The sequence below is a fragment of the Condylostylus longicornis genome, unplaced genomic scaffold (assembly GCF_029603195.1).
Source record: "Condylostylus longicornis isolate FDR11 unplaced genomic scaffold, ASM2960319v2 ptg000040l, whole genome shotgun sequence".
Classification (NCBI taxonomy): domain Eukaryota; kingdom Metazoa; phylum Arthropoda; class Insecta; order Diptera; family Dolichopodidae; genus Condylostylus; species Condylostylus longicornis.
Genome location: NW_026578009.1, coordinates 5,823,675 through 5,845,355, shown reverse-complemented (window position 1 = coordinate 5,845,355; position 21,681 = coordinate 5,823,675). Strand labels below are relative to the sequence as shown.

Here is a 21,681-nt window from a genome sequence, read left to right as displayed (position 1 = left end):
TGTTACAACGTATCTTACATCAACATGACTCGATGAAGTATAATGTTTTTTTTGAAACCGAAATCTAAGTCAATTTAGCCATATAATTTAATTTCCGATTTAATTGTTAAATCATCCATTTGAACAAAAAGTTAGAGACTGAATAATTTAACAGCATTTTTATTGTACGTAAGTCGATGCTTCTCGATATAGTGATTGCGGTTGGTATAATAAGCACATTGAAATAGGTTTTTCTAAGGTCACACTAAAGGCTTTAAAAAATTCCAAAAAGTTCATGTTGCAAGATGTCAAACTCGATCCTGCAAGATTCAGAGTCTCAGAAAATAACTTTTGAGAAAAATGTTAAAAAATTTATTCTGATACAGTTCTTATTATTGAAAAGTTCTTATGAAATTTTTCAACCTTTATTCACAAATAAAGTCTTAAAGACTTTAGGTTTATTTTTTATTTTTATTCTTCATTATTTTTGTGTGTCCACATCCTATTTTCGTTGAAGTTATGTAAACTGTGACCATTTAAGAATTGTATAGAACTTACATTTGTTGGTTGTTTGAACGTTCGTACGTAATTTGTGACCATTATTTTAAAAAGAAATCGAATTGTAGGGTCTTTTGAAAATTTAATAAATTTGTTGACAAAAATAATTTTTTTTTTAATTTTTTTTGTGTTCTTGGGTAATAATTATTTTTAAATATTTGAACGTAAGAACGTAAAAATATCTTTTGGTAAAAAAGATATCTTCACGAATGCAAGAAATTTTGTATTTTAACTAAAAATTATGTACTTTTTCTAAAATTAACTGAATAAAAAAACTTTAAGGAAACAAAAAATTAAATTTTTCTAACATTGAAACGCTAGACATTCCGAAATTATGTAAGACACAATATTGGGCAATACCTCTGTTTTAAATTTTTTATTAAGGGCGTCTACGAAAACTGCAAAATTTTTAAAGATTAAATAAAATGTCTACTTTTACTAAAATGTTACACATTTTGGTAAACAAAAATATAATGTTTTCTACTTACATTTCAATGTTTCTCTTTTAATGCATACTGAAATTTTAGTTTGCAGAAATCTGTCATGTTGGCGTCAATTTCGCTTGCTTCTGACATAATGGTACAACGTGAATTTAGTACATTCTTACTTAAATACTCTTAAAAATTAAGATTGTACCAAAATTAAGAATGTCAAATTGACTGCAGATCTTTTATTTTGGTAGACGGGGTAACATTTTCTAAATTTTCATTCCAAGATCCCACTTCTCTTGGATTCAAAAAATGCGAATCAAGTAAAAATTTTCTAAAAATATTTGTATAACAAAAACTATTGAGCTTTTAACACCCCCTTCCAATTAGAAGTTTTACCCATTTTCAATTATCTAAGTGTTGCTATATAATATTGTACTCATAATTGAATTACCCAGTATATTTGGGTGAGGAATACAAAAAAAGATTATTGAAAAAAAATCTGGAACAACGTAATTGAGTGCAGAATGTTTTATTGAGCGAGTTTTATTTTAAAATCTTAAATAATCTGTAACCATTCATTTAAAACAGGCATGTCAAACTGATTTATCATCACGGGCCATTTTAGGATTTCCGCACATTTCTTCGGGCAATAAAAAACTTAAACTACTGAATTATACTCAAATTTTAATTTTTATTATCAACATATAAAGGATAATACAGTCATACAAAAAAAATATAAAATCATTTTTTTGAATTTTAAATTTGGTTGAATTTAATTGGCAGATGTAATTTTTGATATTGATTGAATATTTTAGAGCCAATAGTAATTGATTATATCTAATACTAATTCAAATATCGGCAAATAGATTTATAGGATATATTATAGATTTATCTAAATTTTTGTTTTAATACAGAATCGCATAGCATTTCGATTTCAGTTTTAAATTTGCATCAAGTGTTTCAATATCAACAGAAAATGAAAAAGTAAATAGGTTAAATTTAGTTTGACATCTATTAAATTAAATATGAATATTCGGAAAATTTAAAATTAATTAACTGGTCTACTGTTTACAAATATAAGAAAATTAAACTGGTTCAAATATATATGTCTTTGATTTTTAGAGCAGTCGCTTTCCACTTTCGGAAACAAAATAACGTGAAAATTCTGTTTCAGCTACATTTTACATACAGTTTGTATTGTTTGCTTAAGTTTGGGGTGTGGATGTCTAACAAACCCCCGTTCTGCTTTCAACACTTTCTTACTGATCTAAATCAATATTTGTAACAAAAATATAAGAATTAAATTTCATAATTTTCAAAAATTGTAACGGGCCGCAGGATTCAGAGATGTTTGGCATGCCTGATTTAAAAGATTATTAAGTAATAATACTATTTGTGTTGGTAAGCTCATTTAAGAAAATTATTGACTACCAAAATGGTAGATATTAAAATGAATTTGGCGCTCGCGATATGTATAGCACTCTGATATATATTTGGTTGAGACTTCCAAGTAGTTTCATTTATAAAATTTTCCGATTAGATCAAAAATATTCCAGAAGAATAGTTTTAAAAATTGCACTTATCTTTTGCAATTGTTAAAGTGTTTATTATGATAGTTTTAAGAGGTTATATTAAATTAGAAAACTAGACAAAATTTCTTGATAAAATATAAAAACACTAAGGGATGGATTTTTATAAATTTACTACGGAAATAGAAGGAACTGGCATAATCTGCTTATGTTTAAGAAGCACATATTCTTATGATTATTATCTAATTACTTGAAATAAACAAGTATCACAAAACTAAAACCTATTTGAATGTAAATTAAAATAAAAAAAAAATTACTTCTGTTTTGTTTTTAATTTTTAATTTTTAATATGTACTAATAAATTTGATAATATATTGATAAAGTTTTCATTTATTTTCCGTTTTGTATTTTACTACATATAATTTTGGTTTTGTTTTTATTTTATTAAAATAATATCCATAAAATGCGCTCGCTAAATTCAACAAAAAAAAAATTATAAGAAATTTTTAATATTCTTTTTCTTTTTAAATATTTATATACAAATATACATACATATATATATGCATAAAGAAAATTTTTTCAAAAAATACAAAACTTGAAGTTAATCGTAATTGCATTGTTGAATATTTTCTTTTAATAATATATTCTCTATTCAAGTTAATTATTTTCATTTAATATGCTTTTAGGATTTTTATATGTACATATTTGGTGCTAGAGAATAATTTAAACTAAAATTTTGACACTTATTTGACATTAAATTTGATATTCTATAAAATATTAAACATCGAAATAAAAATATGTATTTAATATATTTATTATTGCTACTTGTACTTATGAATCTTCTTTAGAAAATTCAGCCAAAAAAAAAAATAGATTTTTACAATTGCAATTTTTAAATTAAACTCTCAATACATTAGCAAGAACTATTTATCAAACAAATGTCATCAACTGTGTTCAGAAGTAGATCACTTTAATATGCAAATGCTGATAATCACTTCACCACCACCTGCGCCACCAATATTATTTTTTTTGAATAATAAAATACAAAATAGAATTACATATCAAACTAAAAAGAGAAGATGAGTTGCGGTTTTATTTTTTCTTATTTTTATATAAACATTTTGAATAATTTTGATAGAAAATTAAGTTAATTTACTTGATCTTTTATTAATTACTCCTAATTTTCTTTTACATATTTTGTTTAATCACTTAAATTTTTATACTTTTTTTTTATGTTAAATGTTATCAGATTTTTTCTTCTATTTTCATTCTTATACAATTTGAATTATTTGATTGAAAAAACTAAATTAATTTTCAATAAAAAAATAAAAAGTTTTCTTTTCCAATTATAAAATTTAATATTAAATTTTGAAATCAACAAAAATTAAATAAAAAAAAAGTCAAAAAACAAACAAACCAAAATAACAAAACATTTAAAAAATGACATGTAATTTTTGTAATTTGTATTTACAAAAAAATTTTAGGTGGTGCTGAAAGCAGCAACTGTAATACTAATAACGGAAGTAATAGAAACGGAGGAGCGATTCCGAAAAAACGTCAACGTTTTGGTGCCGGTGGCAGCGGAGGTGGCACTTTAGGAAGTTGTAGTAATAGTAGTACAAATAATAATATCATAATAGGAGGGAATAATACTACTTTGGTTGATCATCACCAGCATCAAAACTATAACATACGTCACCAACAGCAGCAACAGCACCAAAATTATCAACATCAGACGCAACATCATCAACAACAACACCAACAACAGCTACACCAGCAATTACCACATCAATCAAATATAAATCAGTCACAACAACAGCATCATCATCATCATCACCATCAGCATCAACATCCTCATCAATATACTGATAGTAATAATACAATCTATTATCAAACCACATTAAGAAATTCCACTCATTTATCAGGAATTTTAGGTGGAACAACTATATATTTTCCTGCAACCGCAGCTGGAGTTGCACCAACTCAAATCGGCCATTTATTACCAATACAGAATTTACAAGGACAATCGTCACAAGTCGCAGCCGCAACGACGACGGGCTACAGCAAAGCCCCGAACCTGGGGGCACGATTAGCTCGTAGTGGTGGTGCAGGTAGAGACGCCCCACAACATCAACAACAACCAAGTCACAATATTAATCATCAAGTTTTACATCATCATCCTCAACAGCACTCGCAGCATCAAACACAACCGAACCACCATACTCACTATAATATACAACAGCAACAACAACAACAACATCAATCTATTCATCAGCCACATTCTCTTCAATCGCTTATCAACCAAAATTATCACACAAATTTCGGTGGAGCTTCTGGAACTACGATTGCCATTGCACAAGGATCAACAAGTCATCAGCAACATATTGATCCAACAATTGTAGCTATTCAGCAACATCAACAACAAACTGCGGCAGTTGGGTTAAATAATCTATCAGCATCAAACTTACAACCGTCTTCTGTCCTAACAGTAACAAATTCATCGGCACATAATTCACATCATTATAATCATCATTATCGGCAACAGCAGCATCATTCTCAACATCTGTCAAATCCATTAAGTTCATCCTCATCTCATATATTAAGACGTAGTTCACGTGGCAAAACGGGTTCTTGTGTGAGTAGTTCAACAGCTGCGTCTGGTGGTAGTGGTTTCGGAGCAGCTGTTTCAACAAATAATAGTGCTGGCCCTTCTTCAGGTAGCGGCAACAATGTCGGCACTGGTGCCGGCAATAGCGGAGGGAATGGCATTTCGTCACACATTTATAGTAATAATGCGATAACATCTCACCACTATAACAATTATCGTCAAACAAATAACAGTATTCATCATACTACAAATTTTTCTATCAATTCCGGAAAGAATATAACCGGAAATACAAGTAGCAATAATAAATACGATAATAATTCTAGTGTATTAACTGTTGGTCCATCAACTTCTGCATCTTCTCATTTACCATCGCCTAGTGGTGTCGGTGGAGTTAGTAGTGGTGGTGGTGGAAATAATAGTAGTGGTAGTGGTGCTATAGCTGTTGTTATGGCAAGCGATGGCACGTCTGTAAGACCATCAGGAGGTGATCAAGCTAATTCGAATATTAATTCAAATATTAAAATCCATAAAACTTCTCTAGCGCCAGGTAAATTAAAGCTTTTGTTTAAATTAGCAGTTCTTCTTTAAAGTAGTAATTAGTGACTAATAGTTTTACGTTATTAAATGTACTTTTTTTTTGGAAATTTTAAAATAACTGTTCAAACAGTATGGAAAAACTTTGAATCATTATTTCGCTTTAAAAATATATTTAAATTAAAAAGCTATCAATTATTTCATTTTAATGCAATATTACTTGCTTTTTTTTTTAATCTATGTACTGATCGCTGTACAATTATCTTTCTTTAAGAGATTCTATTTTCTAAATTGTATATATTTTCTTCACTATGTTTTCACATATTTGTTAATTTTTCAGTTAAAACTCAATTCAACAATGCTATTTTCAAGTAACCATTTTGTTTATAATTTTCTAAATTATGTATTTTCTGTTTCTGCTTTTGTGTATACAAACATTTATGCAAAATATCATTACATAATACCGATATGCATGTATTTATAATTTCTAACTATTTATGTATTTATAATTTCTATGAGAAAATAGTTGAATTTTCATATTGTAATGATTATTTATGTATTATCTTTTTGTTTCAGGAAATTTAGATGTTTCAAACTTGCATTTAATGGCTCAACAATCGGCTGCTGGAACTAATACTAATAGTGGCAGCTCTTCGAATCCAATTAATAGCGGAAGCAACATAGGCGGTAATAGTTCAACGACAACGACAGCAACTAATAACGGCACGACTGCCAGTGTCGCAACAACATCCGCATCTACTCATGCTGATTCTGAAAGTGATGACAGTGAAGTAGGTCGTTTACAGGCTTTATTAGAAGCACGTGGACTGCCGCCGCATCTTTTTGGTGCTTTAGGACCGCGAATGACTCATATATTACACAGAACTATCGGAAATTCTAGTTCGTCCAAGGCTCAACAATTATTACAAGGTTTACAATCGCACGATGAATCTCAGCAACTTCAAGCTGCAATTGAAATGTGTCAAATGTTAGTTATGGGAAATGAAGATACTTTAGCTGGTTTTCCTACAAAGCAAGTTGTTCCTGCTTTAATAAATCTTTTGCGGATGGAACACAATTTTGATATTATGAATAATGCTTGTCGTGCTTTAGCTTATATGTTAGAAGCACTACCGCGTTCATCAGGTACGGTTGTAGAAGCGATTCCTGTATTTTTGGAGAAACTACAAGTAATACAATGTATGGACGTAGCTGAACAAAGCTTAACAGCTTTAGAAATCTTATCACGACGCCACAATAAAGCAATTTTGCAAGCTAATGGAGTTTCAGCTTGTCTCACATACTTAGATTTCTTTTCTATAAATGCGCAACGTGCTGCCTTAGCCATAACGGCAAACTGTTGTTTAAACTTACACCCAGAGGAATTCCATTTTGTCTCAGAGAGTTTACCACTTCTTGCACGTTTGTTAACACAACAAGATAAAAAATGTGTTGAAAGTGTTTGCACGGCTTTTTATCGATTAGTTGAAAGTTTCCAAAACGATTCTAAAAAGTTGCAAGAAATTGCAAGCAATGATTTGCTTAAAAATTGCCAGCAACTTTTGGTTGTCACTCCATCAGTTTTAAATACTGGAACTTTTACAAATGTTGTACGTATGCTAGCAGTTATGTGTGGCAGCTGTCCAGATCTAGCAATAAGTTTCTTAAAAAATGATATTGCATCCACACTTCTTTACCTTTTAACTGGGTCAGCAGAACTTGCAAGTCAAAATGGTGACGTTGAATTGGTTTCACGCAGTCCTTCAGAGCTTTATGAAATAACTTGCTTGATTGGCGAACTAATGCCGCGTTTACCAAGTGATGGTATATTTCATGTTGATCATTTGTTAGAGCGCCCGAATTCTGGAATACAAGACCAAGTTCAGTGGCAATGGCGTGATGATCGAGGTACTTGGCATTCTTATTCATCTATAGATTCAAGAATGATTGAAGCGGCTCATATAAACTCAGATGATGAAATAAGCTTGAGCGCATTTGGACGAACATACACGATCGACTTTCATTCAATGCAGCAAATTAATGAAGATACTGGTACAACCCGTCCTGTTCAAAGAAAAGTGAATCCAAGTTATATATCCTCTTCGATTTCGAATCCAGTTCACAATGGGCAAGATTTATCAGCAACAGGTCAACAAAATGCTCCAGAGTTTCAACGCACATATTCCGCTGCGGTTGATGCTCGTATAGCATGCCTTAAGGAAGAGCGCGGTCTAGCATCGGAATTTATAAAAAATTTGTTTGGTGTTCTTTATGAAGTGTACAGCTCTTCGGCTGGTCCAGCCGTTCGATACAAATGTTTACGAGCCCTCCTACGAATGGTATATTATGCTAGTCCAGAACTTCTTAAAGAAGTACTTAAAAACCAAATCGTGTCGAGCCATTTAGCAGGAATGATGGCTTCAAATGATTTGAGAATAGTGGTTGGTGCTTTACAAATGGCTGAAATTTTAATGCAAAAACTACCAGATGTTTTTGGAACTCATTTCAGACGAGAAGGTGTTATTCATCAAATTAATCTATTAGCCGATCCCAGCATACCGATTTGCGCTAATCCCTCGCCTAAATTAAATAGTGGGGCATTAAGCGCACCAGCTTCAGCCACAGGTTTGCAATCAAACCCGTTCGATTTTGATAATTCACCTTTGAACAATGCGTCCTCTTCAGTTCCAAATTCGGCCGCTATATCATCCCAAGTACCATCTAGCTCTTCTAAAAGTCATGGATCTCATATGAAAAATTTCAGTCATGCAATGAGTATGCTTAATTCTAAAATGAGCATTTCTATGCAGCCATCGTCACCAAATACTTTGCAACTACCTTCTACTTCTCATTCGACTCTAGCAATCAGTTTGAATCAGGCCCAGACACCAATTGTTGGCACATCAGATCAACACCACCCGACTTCGCATTATCATCATTCAACACCTGTTGTAGCCTCACATCACCATCAAGCGCATCCTGCTCCTTCGATTGCTAGTTCTTTGCCAACTAATGGAAATTTCTTTGTAATTTCTTCTTCATCACCAAATGATCCAAGGCAATACAGCCATTATCATCACCACCACCATGCAGCAGCCGCTCTTCATCATCACCCACCGCCTCCACCGCATTTCGCAACTCACCATTTAGAAATATTACCAACGCAAGTTGCCGCTGTGCCAATGATTGCCGCAGCACCACCAAATTCGGTACATCATCCAGCGGGAGCTACTATTGTTGCAGCTGCTCCAGTTATTCCCCCAACAGCAGTTGCCACTGTTCAACATCATTCTAATAGTCACTCTGCAATCGTGACTGGCAGCCATAACGTGCATCAACAAAGTCAATCTCACAGCGGCCAACAACACCAACAAGCTCAACATGGTACACCTACATCATCTGCAGCAGCTATTCAATCAAAAATGACTGATATGCTAAAACGCAAAGTCCCACCGAAAAGAAAATCTCAATCGAGTAGTCGCTCGAAATCAAGGCAAGAGGAATCTGTTGTGCAGGAACTTATTAATCGAGCAACTTCTATTGGAAATAGTAATAACAGCACATCAGGCCGCAATACACCTTCTAGTTCAAGTCGTTCAAGATTTAGTACCGGTGCTAACAGTAGCAACAATCAATATAGTAATAGTAGCAGCAGTAAAACTTCATTTCTGGCTTCGTTAAATCCAGCCCGTTGGGGAAGACAGTCTTCTCATCATAATAATACGTTTACCAAAGACAACAGTAATAATTCATCCAATTCGTCGGCAATGAGTTCGAGTTCTACACCTGGCTCGAATTTAGGAAAAAGTATTTCAAATGCTAATCTTATTGCTGCTGGTAATCGTGAAAAAGCTAGACAATGGGTCCGAGACCAAGCCATATCATTTGTTAAGCGTTATATTGAACAAGAGAATTCTAAAAATTCATTAACTAATTCATCAACAACTTGTGTCCTTCAACGTTTGACAATCGTGATTCAAAAACTCGATGGTAATGCTGAAGAATGCCTTGAAGCCCTCCAAGAGCTGAAACAAATTTTAATTGAAAGTGATATATCGCCATTCGAAGTTAATCATTCGGGCTTAATAAAAGCTATGTTAACTTTCATGTCTTCTGAACATGGCATTGTAGATCGTGATTCTAGATTAAGGGCTTTTTTAAATGTATTTGCTAATTTACCTTTGTCAGCAGAAAAATGTAGCATTCATAGTTCAGATTTATTGAGTAACGTTGATACAGGGCCGTTTAGTGCTTTTGTTGCCAAACTCAATGGATGCGTAACGCAACTGGAGCAATTCCCAGTAAAAGTTCACGATTTTCCAGCAGGTCCAGGAGGCAGATCAAATACAAGTGCTCTTAAATTTTTCAATACGCACCAACTAAAGGTAAAAATGTTTTGATCTTTGTAAATTTACAGTACTCACCTAATATCTTTCTTAACAAAAAGTGTAATTTACAAAGGCATCCAGATTGCACAAATCTTCGCCAGTGGAAAGGAGGAACAGTTAAAATTGATCCACTGGCATTAGTTCAAGCAATTGAGCGATATTTAGTTGTACGAGGTTACGGAGGCATACGTGGCGATTCAGAAGAGGATTCAGAAGAGGATATGGATGACAATGTGGCAGCGGTCGTTATGTCTCAGAGTGGTTTCAAACATAAGTTGCAATTCTTAATAGGCGATCACATTTTGCCATACAACATGACTGTGTATCAAGCGGTTAAGCAGTACTCTCCCTTAGTTAATGATCAATCAGAAACTGATACTGATACAGAAACACCTTTAGGTAATATACATACATATATATTTTATTGCAGTACTTTATCTTAATGTATTAAAATTTTGCTGCCCTAGGTAACGCTAGTATTTGGGTACAACAACATACAATTTATTACAGACCAATAGAGGATGATCATACAGTAGGTGGTTCTAGTGGTGGTGCCAGTAGCAGCCGAACTCATTTAGGAAGTGTCAGTATTTCTTCATCTTCAAATAATAAGAAAAATAGTAGTAAATCTAGCTCTACAACACTGTCAAATTCATCAACAACAAAATTGTTACGAAAAAAACCAGAATTTTGGCAAGAGGGTATAGCCCCGTCCCAAACTTCATCATTAACATTATTCTTGATCAGTACATTACCCACCGATATAGTGACCGTGCAGGACGCTTCTACAGATGCACTCTGTATGTTGAGAATCATAAATGCTTTAAATCGGCATTGGGAAACATTATATGGCTGCATTGGTCATAAAAAATTAATAAATCAGTCAGAATTTATTCATTCAAAAATAACTGCAAAAGCTAACCGTCAGTTACAAGATCCTTTAGTCATAATGACCGGCAATTTACCTCAATGGTTACAACAGATTGCTATGGCTTGTCCGTTCCTATTTCCATTCGAAACAAGACATTTATTATTTTATGCAGTATCATTTGACCGTGATAGAGCTCTTCAGCGTTTGTTAGATACAACCCCAGATTTGAATTCATCAGATACATCAGAACGAGTTACACCAAGATTAGATAGGCGAAAACGGGCGATATCACGTGAAGATATTTTAAAACAAGCGGAGCACATTATACAAGATTTTGGGCATTCTAAAGCTCTGTTGGAAATTCAATATGAGCATGAAGTATTAACTTTTACATTGAAAATTTCAAGTATGTCTGTAAAATTTAATTTATTGTTTACTTTTTTAGGTTGGTACCGGATTAGGTCCAACTTTGGAGTTTTATGCATTAGTTTCAACTGAACTTCAAAGATCTGATTTGGGACTCTGGAATGGTAGTGATAGTTATAAACAAAACTCTTCAGGAATTGTAGATGTAGTTAAACCAGGTTTATCTCAAATCGATGATACCAATGAAAATTCGAGTAATATTAATGTAATTGATACCACTGTTAATCGGCTTGGTAGCAACAAAAGTCATTTAACAAGATCTGGAGATCATCGTGTAGCTACAAATAATTCGTTGAATAGTCAACCTTCCTACGGTTTATCAAATGATAATGCATTGAATATGATTATTGAACAAGCAGCTGATAATATCAATATTGGTCATGGTCATAGCACCCGAAGTAGTACAGCTAGTATACATCACTATCAACATTCAAATTATCATTTACGCGATAATGGAAGTAGTGAAAGGCATCATGAAGTTGGTGTACAAACAACAAATTCTATTTTACCATCAATGCCATCATTAAGTGAGCCCCAACAAATTGATCAAATCCACAATGATCAAATTCAACAAAATAGTATACAACAGGCACAACAACAAAATATTACGATAACATATGTTGATGTACCACATGGTTTATTCCCATTGCCTTTAGGAAAAACAGCGAAACAATCTCAAATTTCAAAAATGAAAACGAAATTTAAGTTTTTGGGTAAATTTATGGCTAAAGCAGTTATGGACAGCCGAATGGTAATTTTTAATCTCAAAGTTAATGGTTCAAAATGAAAAACAAATTATTTTTAGTTGGATTTGCCATTTTCTATTCCATTCTATCGATGGTTGCTTTTAGAGGAATTATCGCTCGGATTAGCCGAATTAGCGCTTGTTGCGCCTGAAGTTCAACAAACTTTAGTACGTTTACAAGACATCGTCAGGCAACGTGATGCGTTATTAAGTGATAATACACTTGATGCTATGGAAAAGACTGACAAGGTGAAAAAGCTATTTCATATAAATATTGCAGTAATCACATTAATATTTTTGATTTTACAATTTAAATAGATCGAATCGTTAGATTTAGATGGTTGCCCTATTGCTGATTTAGGTTTAGATTTTGTTCTACCTGGCCATGCAAACATTGAATTGAGACGTGGAGGTCGAGATATGCCAGTCACAATTCATAACTTACATCAGTATATTTCACTAGTTACTCATTGGTTCCTTCTAGAAGGTGTACAAAGACAATTTGAAGCTTTAAGGGAAGGTGAGATGATCAATAATTTAAATACTTTTTTTTTTATTTATATTTTCATTGAAAAGTTATGTGTTACTATATTATAATCTTGGGAGAAATGAAAGTGACAATTTTTAAAAAAAGTCATTCTGTATTATAAAACTTGTATTGTATTTGTTAAATCAATTTAGTTAAAATGTAAGGCTGTAAATTTGATTTACGATTACCCAACGTTCTTACTTTTACTTGGGACCAGGTAAATTTACATTTTGTAAACTGTGTGAGGTAAGAACTCACGGGCAGAGTTTACAAAGAAATTTCGTTGTAAGTAAATAAAATTTTTGTTGATTGAAATTGTAAATATTTCTCAAGGCAGAAACAATATTACTTCAAAAATTAGAAAAAAGTAGGTTTTGTCTCAAAATTCAAAAATATGTTTCATCTTTTTACATACTTAGAACTTAAAAATTGCAAGTTCAATCTAAATATTTTTAATCTGAATATTTTTACCAGCTTAAAGAGGAGGAATGGGTAATACTACAATAATTTGTTCTAAAAAAGTAATATTTTCACAACAAATAATTAGGAATGGCCTATAAAACAAAAGAAAAATTACATTTGGTATAATATAAATTAGCTAGTGTCATATTTATTTGGGAAAAGTATTGAAATTTTTCACTTGTTACAATATTATTTTATTATTTAAATAATTGTTTTTTCTTTGTAATGTTTCATTTTCATTCTTTTTCCTTTGGCTATATTTTTAGGTTTTGATACAGTGTTTCCTTCACAACGATTACGTATGTTTTATCCTGAAGAATTAGAGAACGTATTTTGTGGTACTGGAACTCAACAATATCAGAAGTGGGATATTCGTATGTTGCAGGAATGCTGCCGGACAGATCATGGATTCACACAAGATTCAATAGCTATAAAATATTTATATGAAATTTTATCAAATTATAATCGTGATGAGCAGAGAGCTTTCTTACAATTTGTAACCGGAAGTCCCCGTTTACCAACAGGTGGATTTAAATCTCTAACGCCACCATTGACTATTGTTCGTAAAACATTAGATTTAAATCAAAATCCAAATGATTACTTACCATCTGTGATGACATGTGTTAATTATTTGAAATTACCAGAATATTCAAGCATAGAGGTAATGCGTACAAAATTAAAGATTGCAGCTAATGAAGGTAGTATGTCATTCCATTTATCATAAGGAAAAAGGGAAGTGTAACACTATACTACCTAAAGAAGAGATAATTATATGTTCATTGGAAAAAATTTATTATTTTAAATAATACATTTATTGTGTATATTTTTCAATTTGCTTCAGGTTTTCTATGGTTTTCATTCAAAAAATTTTTATTTATACTACTTTATAAACACAAAAAATACAAATAATGATATAAATTGAATTTAAAAATATTTAGGACTCATGAAATATACTATGAAAATAAATATTATAAATATTAATGATAAAATTAAGTGATATTGATAATTAATTTTGAATTTATAAAAAAAAAAAAACAACTTATATATTATAATATCTATTTTAATGTTTATTTGCAATATATATTATATATTATATTCATACCCATATATATGTATATATAAATGTATTTACGTGAATTACTATAATTATAACATTAAAATTAAACTATTATAATTATAATAATAAAAATTAATATGGATTACCAAGGAATTTTATCTATTTCGAAAAAAAAATTGAAACTTTATAAAATATATATATACCATTTTTCTATATATATATGAACATATATGAACGTATGTATATATAGTAATATAGGTATTACTTTAGTTGATTAAAATATAAAATAAAAATAAACAATAATATAAAAAATCTAATTGTCAAAATAATACATTAAATAAATTTTGAACTTAATAAAAAATAAAATGTTGAAAAAAATGGTAAAAATTAAAACTGATTCAAAATTAGTTACTTATACACATATTTTTTGCGATCAAAAGTTAATTTTGAATTTAATGTTTTGTATTATAACTAAGTATACATTAATAAATTGAAGTAATGAAACAAAGTATATTTTACTTTTATTGTGTATATATAATTTTCTTAAACTGAAGTTTTCTATAACAAGAATTGTAAAAATATTTCTTTTTTTATTAATAATAAATCATTGTAAATAATTAAATTCTATCTAATTATATTCGAAATATATCCAGTCTAATTATATTTCGATATGTTATCAAATCTGTTTTTTTAATTTAGACAAATTGTCGGAATCAATCATACATTTTTAATTGACTGTATATAATTAAATTTGATGACATACAAATATGGATAACATTATTTAATTAACAACAACAGCATCAAGATGCTAAAAAACATTTACGATTTAGAACAAAAAATCGCATAATTTTTATAACATGAAAACAGAAAACAATTCTATTTTTAATTGAATCTTAATTTGAAGACAAAGCCTTTGCAAATATTTTATAATAAAATAAACATTATGTATTTAATATAAGATTAAAGAGACTTAATTCTTTTTCTTTTCTACCGAAGCTCAAAAAACGTCCACTTTTATCAATATATTTCCTACACTTAAACAGATCAGTAATCGAAAATTATTAATTTATATTTTAAATTTTTTTAAACTACAGTCAATTTTATTATTTTAATTATGTTCTCCTAAAATTTGATTTCGTAAAGTTAGGCATTTTCGTAATAAAGAATAATTTTGTTTTATTTTGAATAGTTTTATGGACAACTTTTAGTTTTCATTACTTCTAAAATCAGATTTTCTAACAGTCGATACACATACATACATTACACATATATGTAGGTATGTATATCAAATTTAAATAACGAAATTTATAAGTGATGTTTCATTGATGTTTTTTTTTTGTTTTCTTTTTAGTTATAATTTTCATTAGAATAATATGTATTTTAAATTTAATTATATAACCATCGCATATGCGGTCATACATGTTTTTTTTTTTTTTGTTAAAAACTTAATGTGTACTTTTAATAAGAATAATTAATTTTTTTAGTTAGAATGTTATGTATTGATTAAATTTAAATGTTTTTTTTATAGCTATAAAAGGAAACGAGTTAAAAAATTGATTTAAAAAACAATATACCATTTATACGCATACAAATAATTTATAAATATTTTACAATTGAGAAGAATTCATTGATTAATAATAAAAAAAAATAATAATAATCATATGCAGTAATCATAAATATTAATAATATAAAATTTAACATGAAATTTCTTAATACATATACTTGGTAATTAATTATATCTTTAACGAATAAGTGTATGTTTATTGTATAATTGAAGATTCTTTTCTTTTTGTTTTTAGTGGAAGTAGTTTAAAGTAAAAAATGAGTATATAATAATATAACTAATTAATGAAATTACTACAACTAATTATTAAAATTAATGGTAAATAAATATAAAAATTAAACAAAATGATCAAAGGATTTCCCTGATAAATTAAAAAAAAAAATGTTTTATTTTAATTATCATGTTTAAAAGTTTGGAATATATTTGGGTTTTTTTTTTATATATAAATTACAGTCGTCCCGTCCCATAAAGGCCTTATTTATTGAATAGTATTTCTATTACATACATAGTATGAATGATTTCATTATGAATGCTTCTATTAGAGTTTTAAGTTAGTCGAAAAAACCCTGTTTAGTATTTCAGAGTTTCTTATGTTCATGTAATGTACCAAATATACCTATTAGACCAGCAAGCTGAAATTATTATCCGAAATTTTGAATCGGAAAAAATTACAAAAACAATTCTTAATGTTTTATGTTTTCGAAGTATATATACGAATTTAAATATTTTTTATTTTTTTTATGAAGTTTTTGAGTATTCTTTGTGACTCTCTTTTTATTTAGTATGGTTTTTATCAATTAGACTATAAATAACTATTTTTTTGATTTTTTTTCAATTTCTTTTTAAATACTATTTCGTATTCAAAAATTTTATTCTGTAATTCAGTGCCCTTCCATTTGGAACACAACCTTTCTTGTCTGCGCTAAAAATGGAAATGTTTTTTTTAAACGCATTTTTAAGATGGAATTTACGAACCGTTTTTTTTTTAAATTTAAATTTTAAATTTTAAAAAATATGTAGAATCAGTAGAGTCAAAAATATTGATCAATTTCCTTCACACAAATAAATTCCGGCATCCCTTCCATTTAAACTCCATATAAATTTGGAATTTATTGTTGATTTGCCTTCTGAGCTTGGTGGCCTGTTAGATATATGTATATATCTATATAACTTAGGTTATATATATTATAGTTATATAGTTAGATATATGTATTAGTTAACCATGCATACATACATATGTACATATTTATTTTCAATAACAAGACTAGAAGAAATAAGAGAAATTGTTGACAGAGGTTAGTTTTCAAAAATAAAAAAATTAAATATCTATGTATATACATTTAAATTAATAAATATAATTTGGTCAATTAAATTAAATTTTTAAAATACTTGTTTATATATAATAAGCAAATTTTTTTAAACTTAATTTATTTATTTGTAATACTTTTAATACATATTTTGTTCATTTTTTTAAAATTAAATTTTTTGTTTGAAAACTATATCCTTTTGAAGGACATTTTAAAAAAATTAACAGTGTGCAAACGTGTTTTTAATAAAATATTTTTGATAGTTAAAGACTACAAGAAAAAGTTTTTAAAAATTGCCGGCTTTCGTTTCTTCTTCAAAATTTATTTGTAAATTATGTAGGTATTTTAATTAAAGACAAAACTATAAAAATGCTAGAGTTTTATATAATAGCAGTAGATATGTTTATAATTTTAACATACAAAAATATTTTTACTAAATGTATAATATTAAGTATAATATACTTAATATTATACATTTAGTATTATAAGTATTTTTAGTATTTTTAGCATAAATGTAAAAAAGGGTAGATCTTATCAGTTATCATAGATTAGTAAATATTTCCAATTGCAATAGTCGGGAAAAAATAAAACAAACCAGTTTCTTTCTGTTGAATAAACATTTTATTACAATTGTGCTTATGGAAGGTTTCGCAACCATTAATTTTAATTTAAGTTTTGCATTATGTGCATACTCAATCGCATGAGGGGACAAGACAATTTTGTTTGGAGACGTTATACACAACAGGCTCCGATTTACAGAGCTTAAACTTAATCTTGACTGATTTTACTTTTTAAAATTATAAACATCACTACGTACCCGTGAAAGATCGCAAGATAGACGAGTTAGTAAATATAATTTGAGAAGCTCAAAACAGGGGCTTTCTCATGAATATCTGAATTAGTTTATAAACCGTTCAGTTGACAATGCTGGTGTTACCTTTCTACCTCTTGTTTTTTTTCATTTACAAATTTTAAGTACTAAACAGTATACTACTAATATAATAATATAACGTATACTAACTTGTATACGTATGTAAAATTCTAAATAAATAAAAAAATGATACAAAAAACTTCAATGTAAAAAGGAATCAAACCAAACGCCAAACAAATCGGTAAAGATAAAAACTTTATTGCTTTTTTTGGAATGCAACTACAAATTTTTATAAATATATAAAACATTACAATTATATGTATATGTATTACAAAACATTTTATAATTTCGAAAATTTTAAGATTGATATAAATTAATTCTCTTTAAAAATTATTTATTAGGTATAAAAAATGTTGAAGGGCCAATTACCAATGTCTCCTGAATTTGAATTTTTTTGTACTACAAAAAAAAATCTCGTAGTTATACAAGTCTACCGAACTTAATGGAATTGATTTTAAAAGTACATATTCCTTATTATTTGAAAAAGTTTTGAATTATAATTGGTTTTACTTTTAAATTCCATATAATTCTACAAAATTTTTCTTTTACTAGTTGATTTTTTCATTTCATAATACAATATTTCTTAATTATTCCGCATATATTCGGATCTCAATTTATTATGAACTTTGTTTTTGATTCGTATTCTCATTAGCACTTTTTTGTTTAAACTGCGTTCTTTTAGAAAATCCAATTATAATTTAAATTTTACTGAACTTTTTCTTTTTATAATTTTTTTTTTCAAAGATGCAATCAAACATTTTAATTAATATTTTGTTTACTTTTTTAGCTAAAGCCTATTAAGAAAATAAGCTTCAAGTTATGCTGAACTTAACCCAGTAGACTTTCATAAAGTTAAACTAGAAAACCTTTTTAAACCTAAAGTTAAACTAGTAGACCTATAGCAAGAACTCAATAGACATTTAAAATTGGCTTTTAGTTTATTTTTGAACTTAAATTCATGCTGGTTCATTTTTTTAAAAAATTACATACATTTGTATATCCTTTTTTTACCTGAAAAATTAATCATTATTATTACAGCATCACGTGCTTAATATTTGCGCTTTATAATTTTAACAATTAAAAATAATTCTAACTTAGTATTTATTTGACGACCAATTTTCATAACATTACATCATTCCCTGTTAACTTTGCTCAAGAATTTAACTTTGGCTTCTTGTTAATAAAGAAACTATAAAAGAAAATTAACTTTTGTCCTTATTTATTAATAATCGTATATCTACATAATTATTTGTGGGTCTGGGACACTTGCTGCTATGTTTTTGTGAGGTAATACTTGACCACCATTTATATATAGTTCGTCTTTTACAATGACATCTTCTCCTAAGACGGTAGTTCCTTCTAATCTAACCCATCGGCCGACTACTGAACGCCAGCCAATAATACACGAATCCAACCAAGAGTGTGACTTTATAATGGACCCTTTAAGTATCGTGGAACGTTTAATGCAAACTCCATCTTCTATAACAACATCAGGGCCAATAGTTACGTTAGGACCAATTCTACATCCAACACCTATTTTAGCTGTAGAATCTACTAAAACATTGCCTACTATACCAAGTCCGCTATGTAATTTTTCGGAGTTTTTTTGCCTTAGTGAAGATAAATATAAACACATTCCTGTAAAAAACTTGTTTTTGAAATTTGAAGCTACATACAAAACAATAATTACCTGTTAAAAAATCTTTTGGTTGTCCAACATCCATCCAAAAACCATTTAAATCCATAGCGTATAATTGGTGCTGAGAAGCCATCTCTGGGAAAATTTCTTTCTCAATTGATGTTGGCTTAATTTCAATTCGGTTTAGTATTGAAGGATTAAATATATACATTCCAGCATTTATTTTATTACTTATAAATTCTTGCGGCTTTTCTATAAAACTTTGAATGCAACCAGATTCATCATATAAAACTACGCCATATTTTGATGGTTCTTCTACTTTTGTTACTACGATTGTGCCCTCTTTTCCATGAGAACGATGAAAACTTTCCAACTGTTTAAATGGGAAATCACAAATTACATCGGAGTTTAGAACATAGAATGGATCTGAGCTTGAGCTTAGCAAATCTTTCGCCAATGCTAATGGACCGGCAGTGCCTAAGGGTTCCGTTTCATGAGAAAATAACAATTCAACCCCCAACTTTTCCGCTTGCGCTTTTAGCTCAGTTTCCATTTGTTCAGCACGGTATGAGACAGCCAAAATAACCTTCGTTAAAAAACCTTTATTTTTTATCATTTTCAATAAAATGATATACAATAGTTCTTACTTGATGGACGCCGGCATCAACAAGAGCTTCTAGTTGATGTATTAATATGGGCTTATTGGCAAATTCAACCAAAGGCTTCGGGGTACTTAATGTTAAAGGACGTAATCGTGTACCATAGCCTCCAACTAAAATTAAAGCTCTTGTTCCTTTCTTCATAATTTTCTTGGAGCCACACATCTATTTCTTATCTATATTAGCACTTCTGACACTACAATTGACACGTCATGCAAACAAAAATTAAATTGTCAATATACTCACAAGACCTGATGATTTAACACTCATATACTTTCCTCTGTTATTCTAAAGCTTCACTCCGATTTCTTATCTAAAAATAGTAATTTGAACATGTAATATAGTTTGATAATTATAGAATAAAATAAAGTGTCCGCTTTAGTACTTTTTCAGTCAGCTATAACATACTATGTATCTTCCAACAAAAATAATTGTTTATAAAATAACTAGTTTGTTGCGATGCATTTCTTTTCTGTTTTTGATTGTACAATGTACATATTATGCATAGGGGTAGTTCATTATAAAAGTACAAAAACACATTTGTATTAAAATGACAGAAATTAATACAATGTACATCATATACGCAAAAAATTCAGTGTTGGAGTGCTCTTAAAACTTTCTCAAACAAAACTGAAACAGGGATGCGATTATTTTTTATACGGTTATTAAAACTTTCAGAAAGTGTAAGTTTCGTAACGATGTCAAAACTTTGAAATATAGACAATGGAAATTCTCCAAACTTTAATTTAAGACTATCAAAAGTTGTGAAGACTTGCAAAATCTGGGGTAATAGAAATCCTTACTCTACTACATAAATGAATGACAAGTTACGTTAATGTTTTCAAAAGTTTTAGTTTCATATTTATTAAAATAAGAAACCTGCTTTTGGTTGTCAAACTTTTCACATGTGAAGTATTTACCAATTTACACCAAGTTTAAATTAGTTTCATAACATTTATTATTTTTATTATTAAATGGTTTTCTTACTTCTTAGGTCCATATGTAGTTAATCCATATAATATTGTCCATATAAATGTTAATTTTGAAACCAAAGTGTAAAATTTTTAGGTTTGAATTTAGGTTGGCAAGCTAAAAGCTTTAAATACAAGGAAACCCTTACAAAGAAGCACTTGTCCTATCTCGTACATGAAACAATTTTCAAGGTTTTTTGTAGTTTGACGGTATCGTTAAAAATTAATTTTTCAAAAATACATAAGAATTAATCGCAGGTCCTGAGGCCTTGAGAAAGCTGGTGATCTTGGCCAGAGAGAGGAACGACTATATTTATTGAGTCAAAGCCATATTTTGAAATTCCAAAAACAACGATAGAAAGAGCGGCCATTATTGACATTGAGGTTCCTTGTGGATATATTCACTGGACACTATTTCTGGACCATGAGGTCTATCTAATAGCATTATTTGAATTCCAAATTTTTTGTTCTCATATTATAACATTTCATATAA

The 21,681-nt window shown here is 29.4% G+C and overlaps 2 protein-coding genes across 9 annotated transcripts in view; one reads left to right on the top strand and one right to left on the bottom strand.

Annotated features, from left to right (window-relative positions):
• LOC129609621 (E3 ubiquitin-protein ligase TRIP12) overlaps positions 1–14,309 on the top strand; it is a 50,832-nt gene extending 36,523 nt beyond the window's left edge. For 2 of the 5 annotated variants that reach the window (XM_055521658.1, XM_055521659.1), the window contains exons 4-11: positions 3,982–5,652; positions 6,216–10,024; positions 10,087–10,426; positions 10,495–11,276; positions 11,344–12,075; positions 12,130–12,318; positions 12,388–12,589; positions 13,327–14,309. In XM_055521658.1, the coding sequence (XP_055377633.1) occupies positions 3,982–5,652; positions 6,216–10,024; positions 10,087–10,426; positions 10,495–11,276; positions 11,344–12,075; positions 12,130–12,318; positions 12,388–12,589; positions 13,327–13,784 (8,183 nt within the window). In that variant the 3' untranslated portion in view covers positions 13,785–14,309. The remainder of the gene's footprint in view (positions 1–3,981; positions 5,653–6,215; positions 10,025–10,086; positions 10,427–10,494; positions 11,277–11,343; positions 12,076–12,129; positions 12,319–12,387; positions 12,590–13,326) is intronic. The other 3 variants (XM_055521662.1, XM_055521660.1, XM_055521663.1) reach the window with 3 other exon arrangements.
• A 3,795-nt stretch (positions 14,310–18,104) lies between these two features.
• Positions 18,105–20,744, bottom strand: LOC129609606 (mannose-1-phosphate guanyltransferase beta). 4 transcript variants are annotated; one of them, XM_055521629.1, is made up of 5 exons: positions 20,603–20,744; positions 20,464–20,530; positions 20,206–20,413; positions 19,610–20,144; positions 18,105–19,557 (listed from the first exon to the last, which is right to left on the bottom strand). In XM_055521629.1, the coding sequence occupies exons 3-5, from the start codon at positions 20,380–20,382 to the stop codon at positions 19,157–19,159; spliced, it is 1,113 nt and encodes a 370-aa protein (XP_055377604.1). In that variant the 5' UTR covers positions 20,383–20,413; positions 20,464–20,530; positions 20,603–20,744; the 3' UTR covers positions 18,105–19,156. The 4 variants fall into 4 exon arrangements, with proteins under 4 accessions (XP_055377604.1, XP_055377605.1, XP_055377602.1 ...); XM_055521630.1 differs by having other exon boundaries at positions 20,469–20,530; XM_055521627.1 differs by having other exon boundaries at positions 20,206–20,530.
• Positions 20,745–21,681: the final 937 nt, after the last annotated feature.

Excerpts from the sequence above, each read along its gene's own strand:
- LOC129609606 (XM_055521627.1), bottom strand. The coding sequence starts at position 20,382 with ATGTGTGGCTCCAAGAAAATTATGAAGAAAGGAACAAGAGCTTTAATT. Across the intron at positions 20,145-20,205 it reads TTGATGCCGGCGTCCATCAA|GTTATTTTGGCTGTCTCATA; the intron begins GTAAGAACTATT and ends TTTTTAACGAAG. Across the intron at positions 19,558-19,609 it reads ACCAAAAGATTTTTTAACAG|GAATGTGTTTATATTTATCT; the intron begins GTAATTATTGTT and ends AGTTTTTTACAG.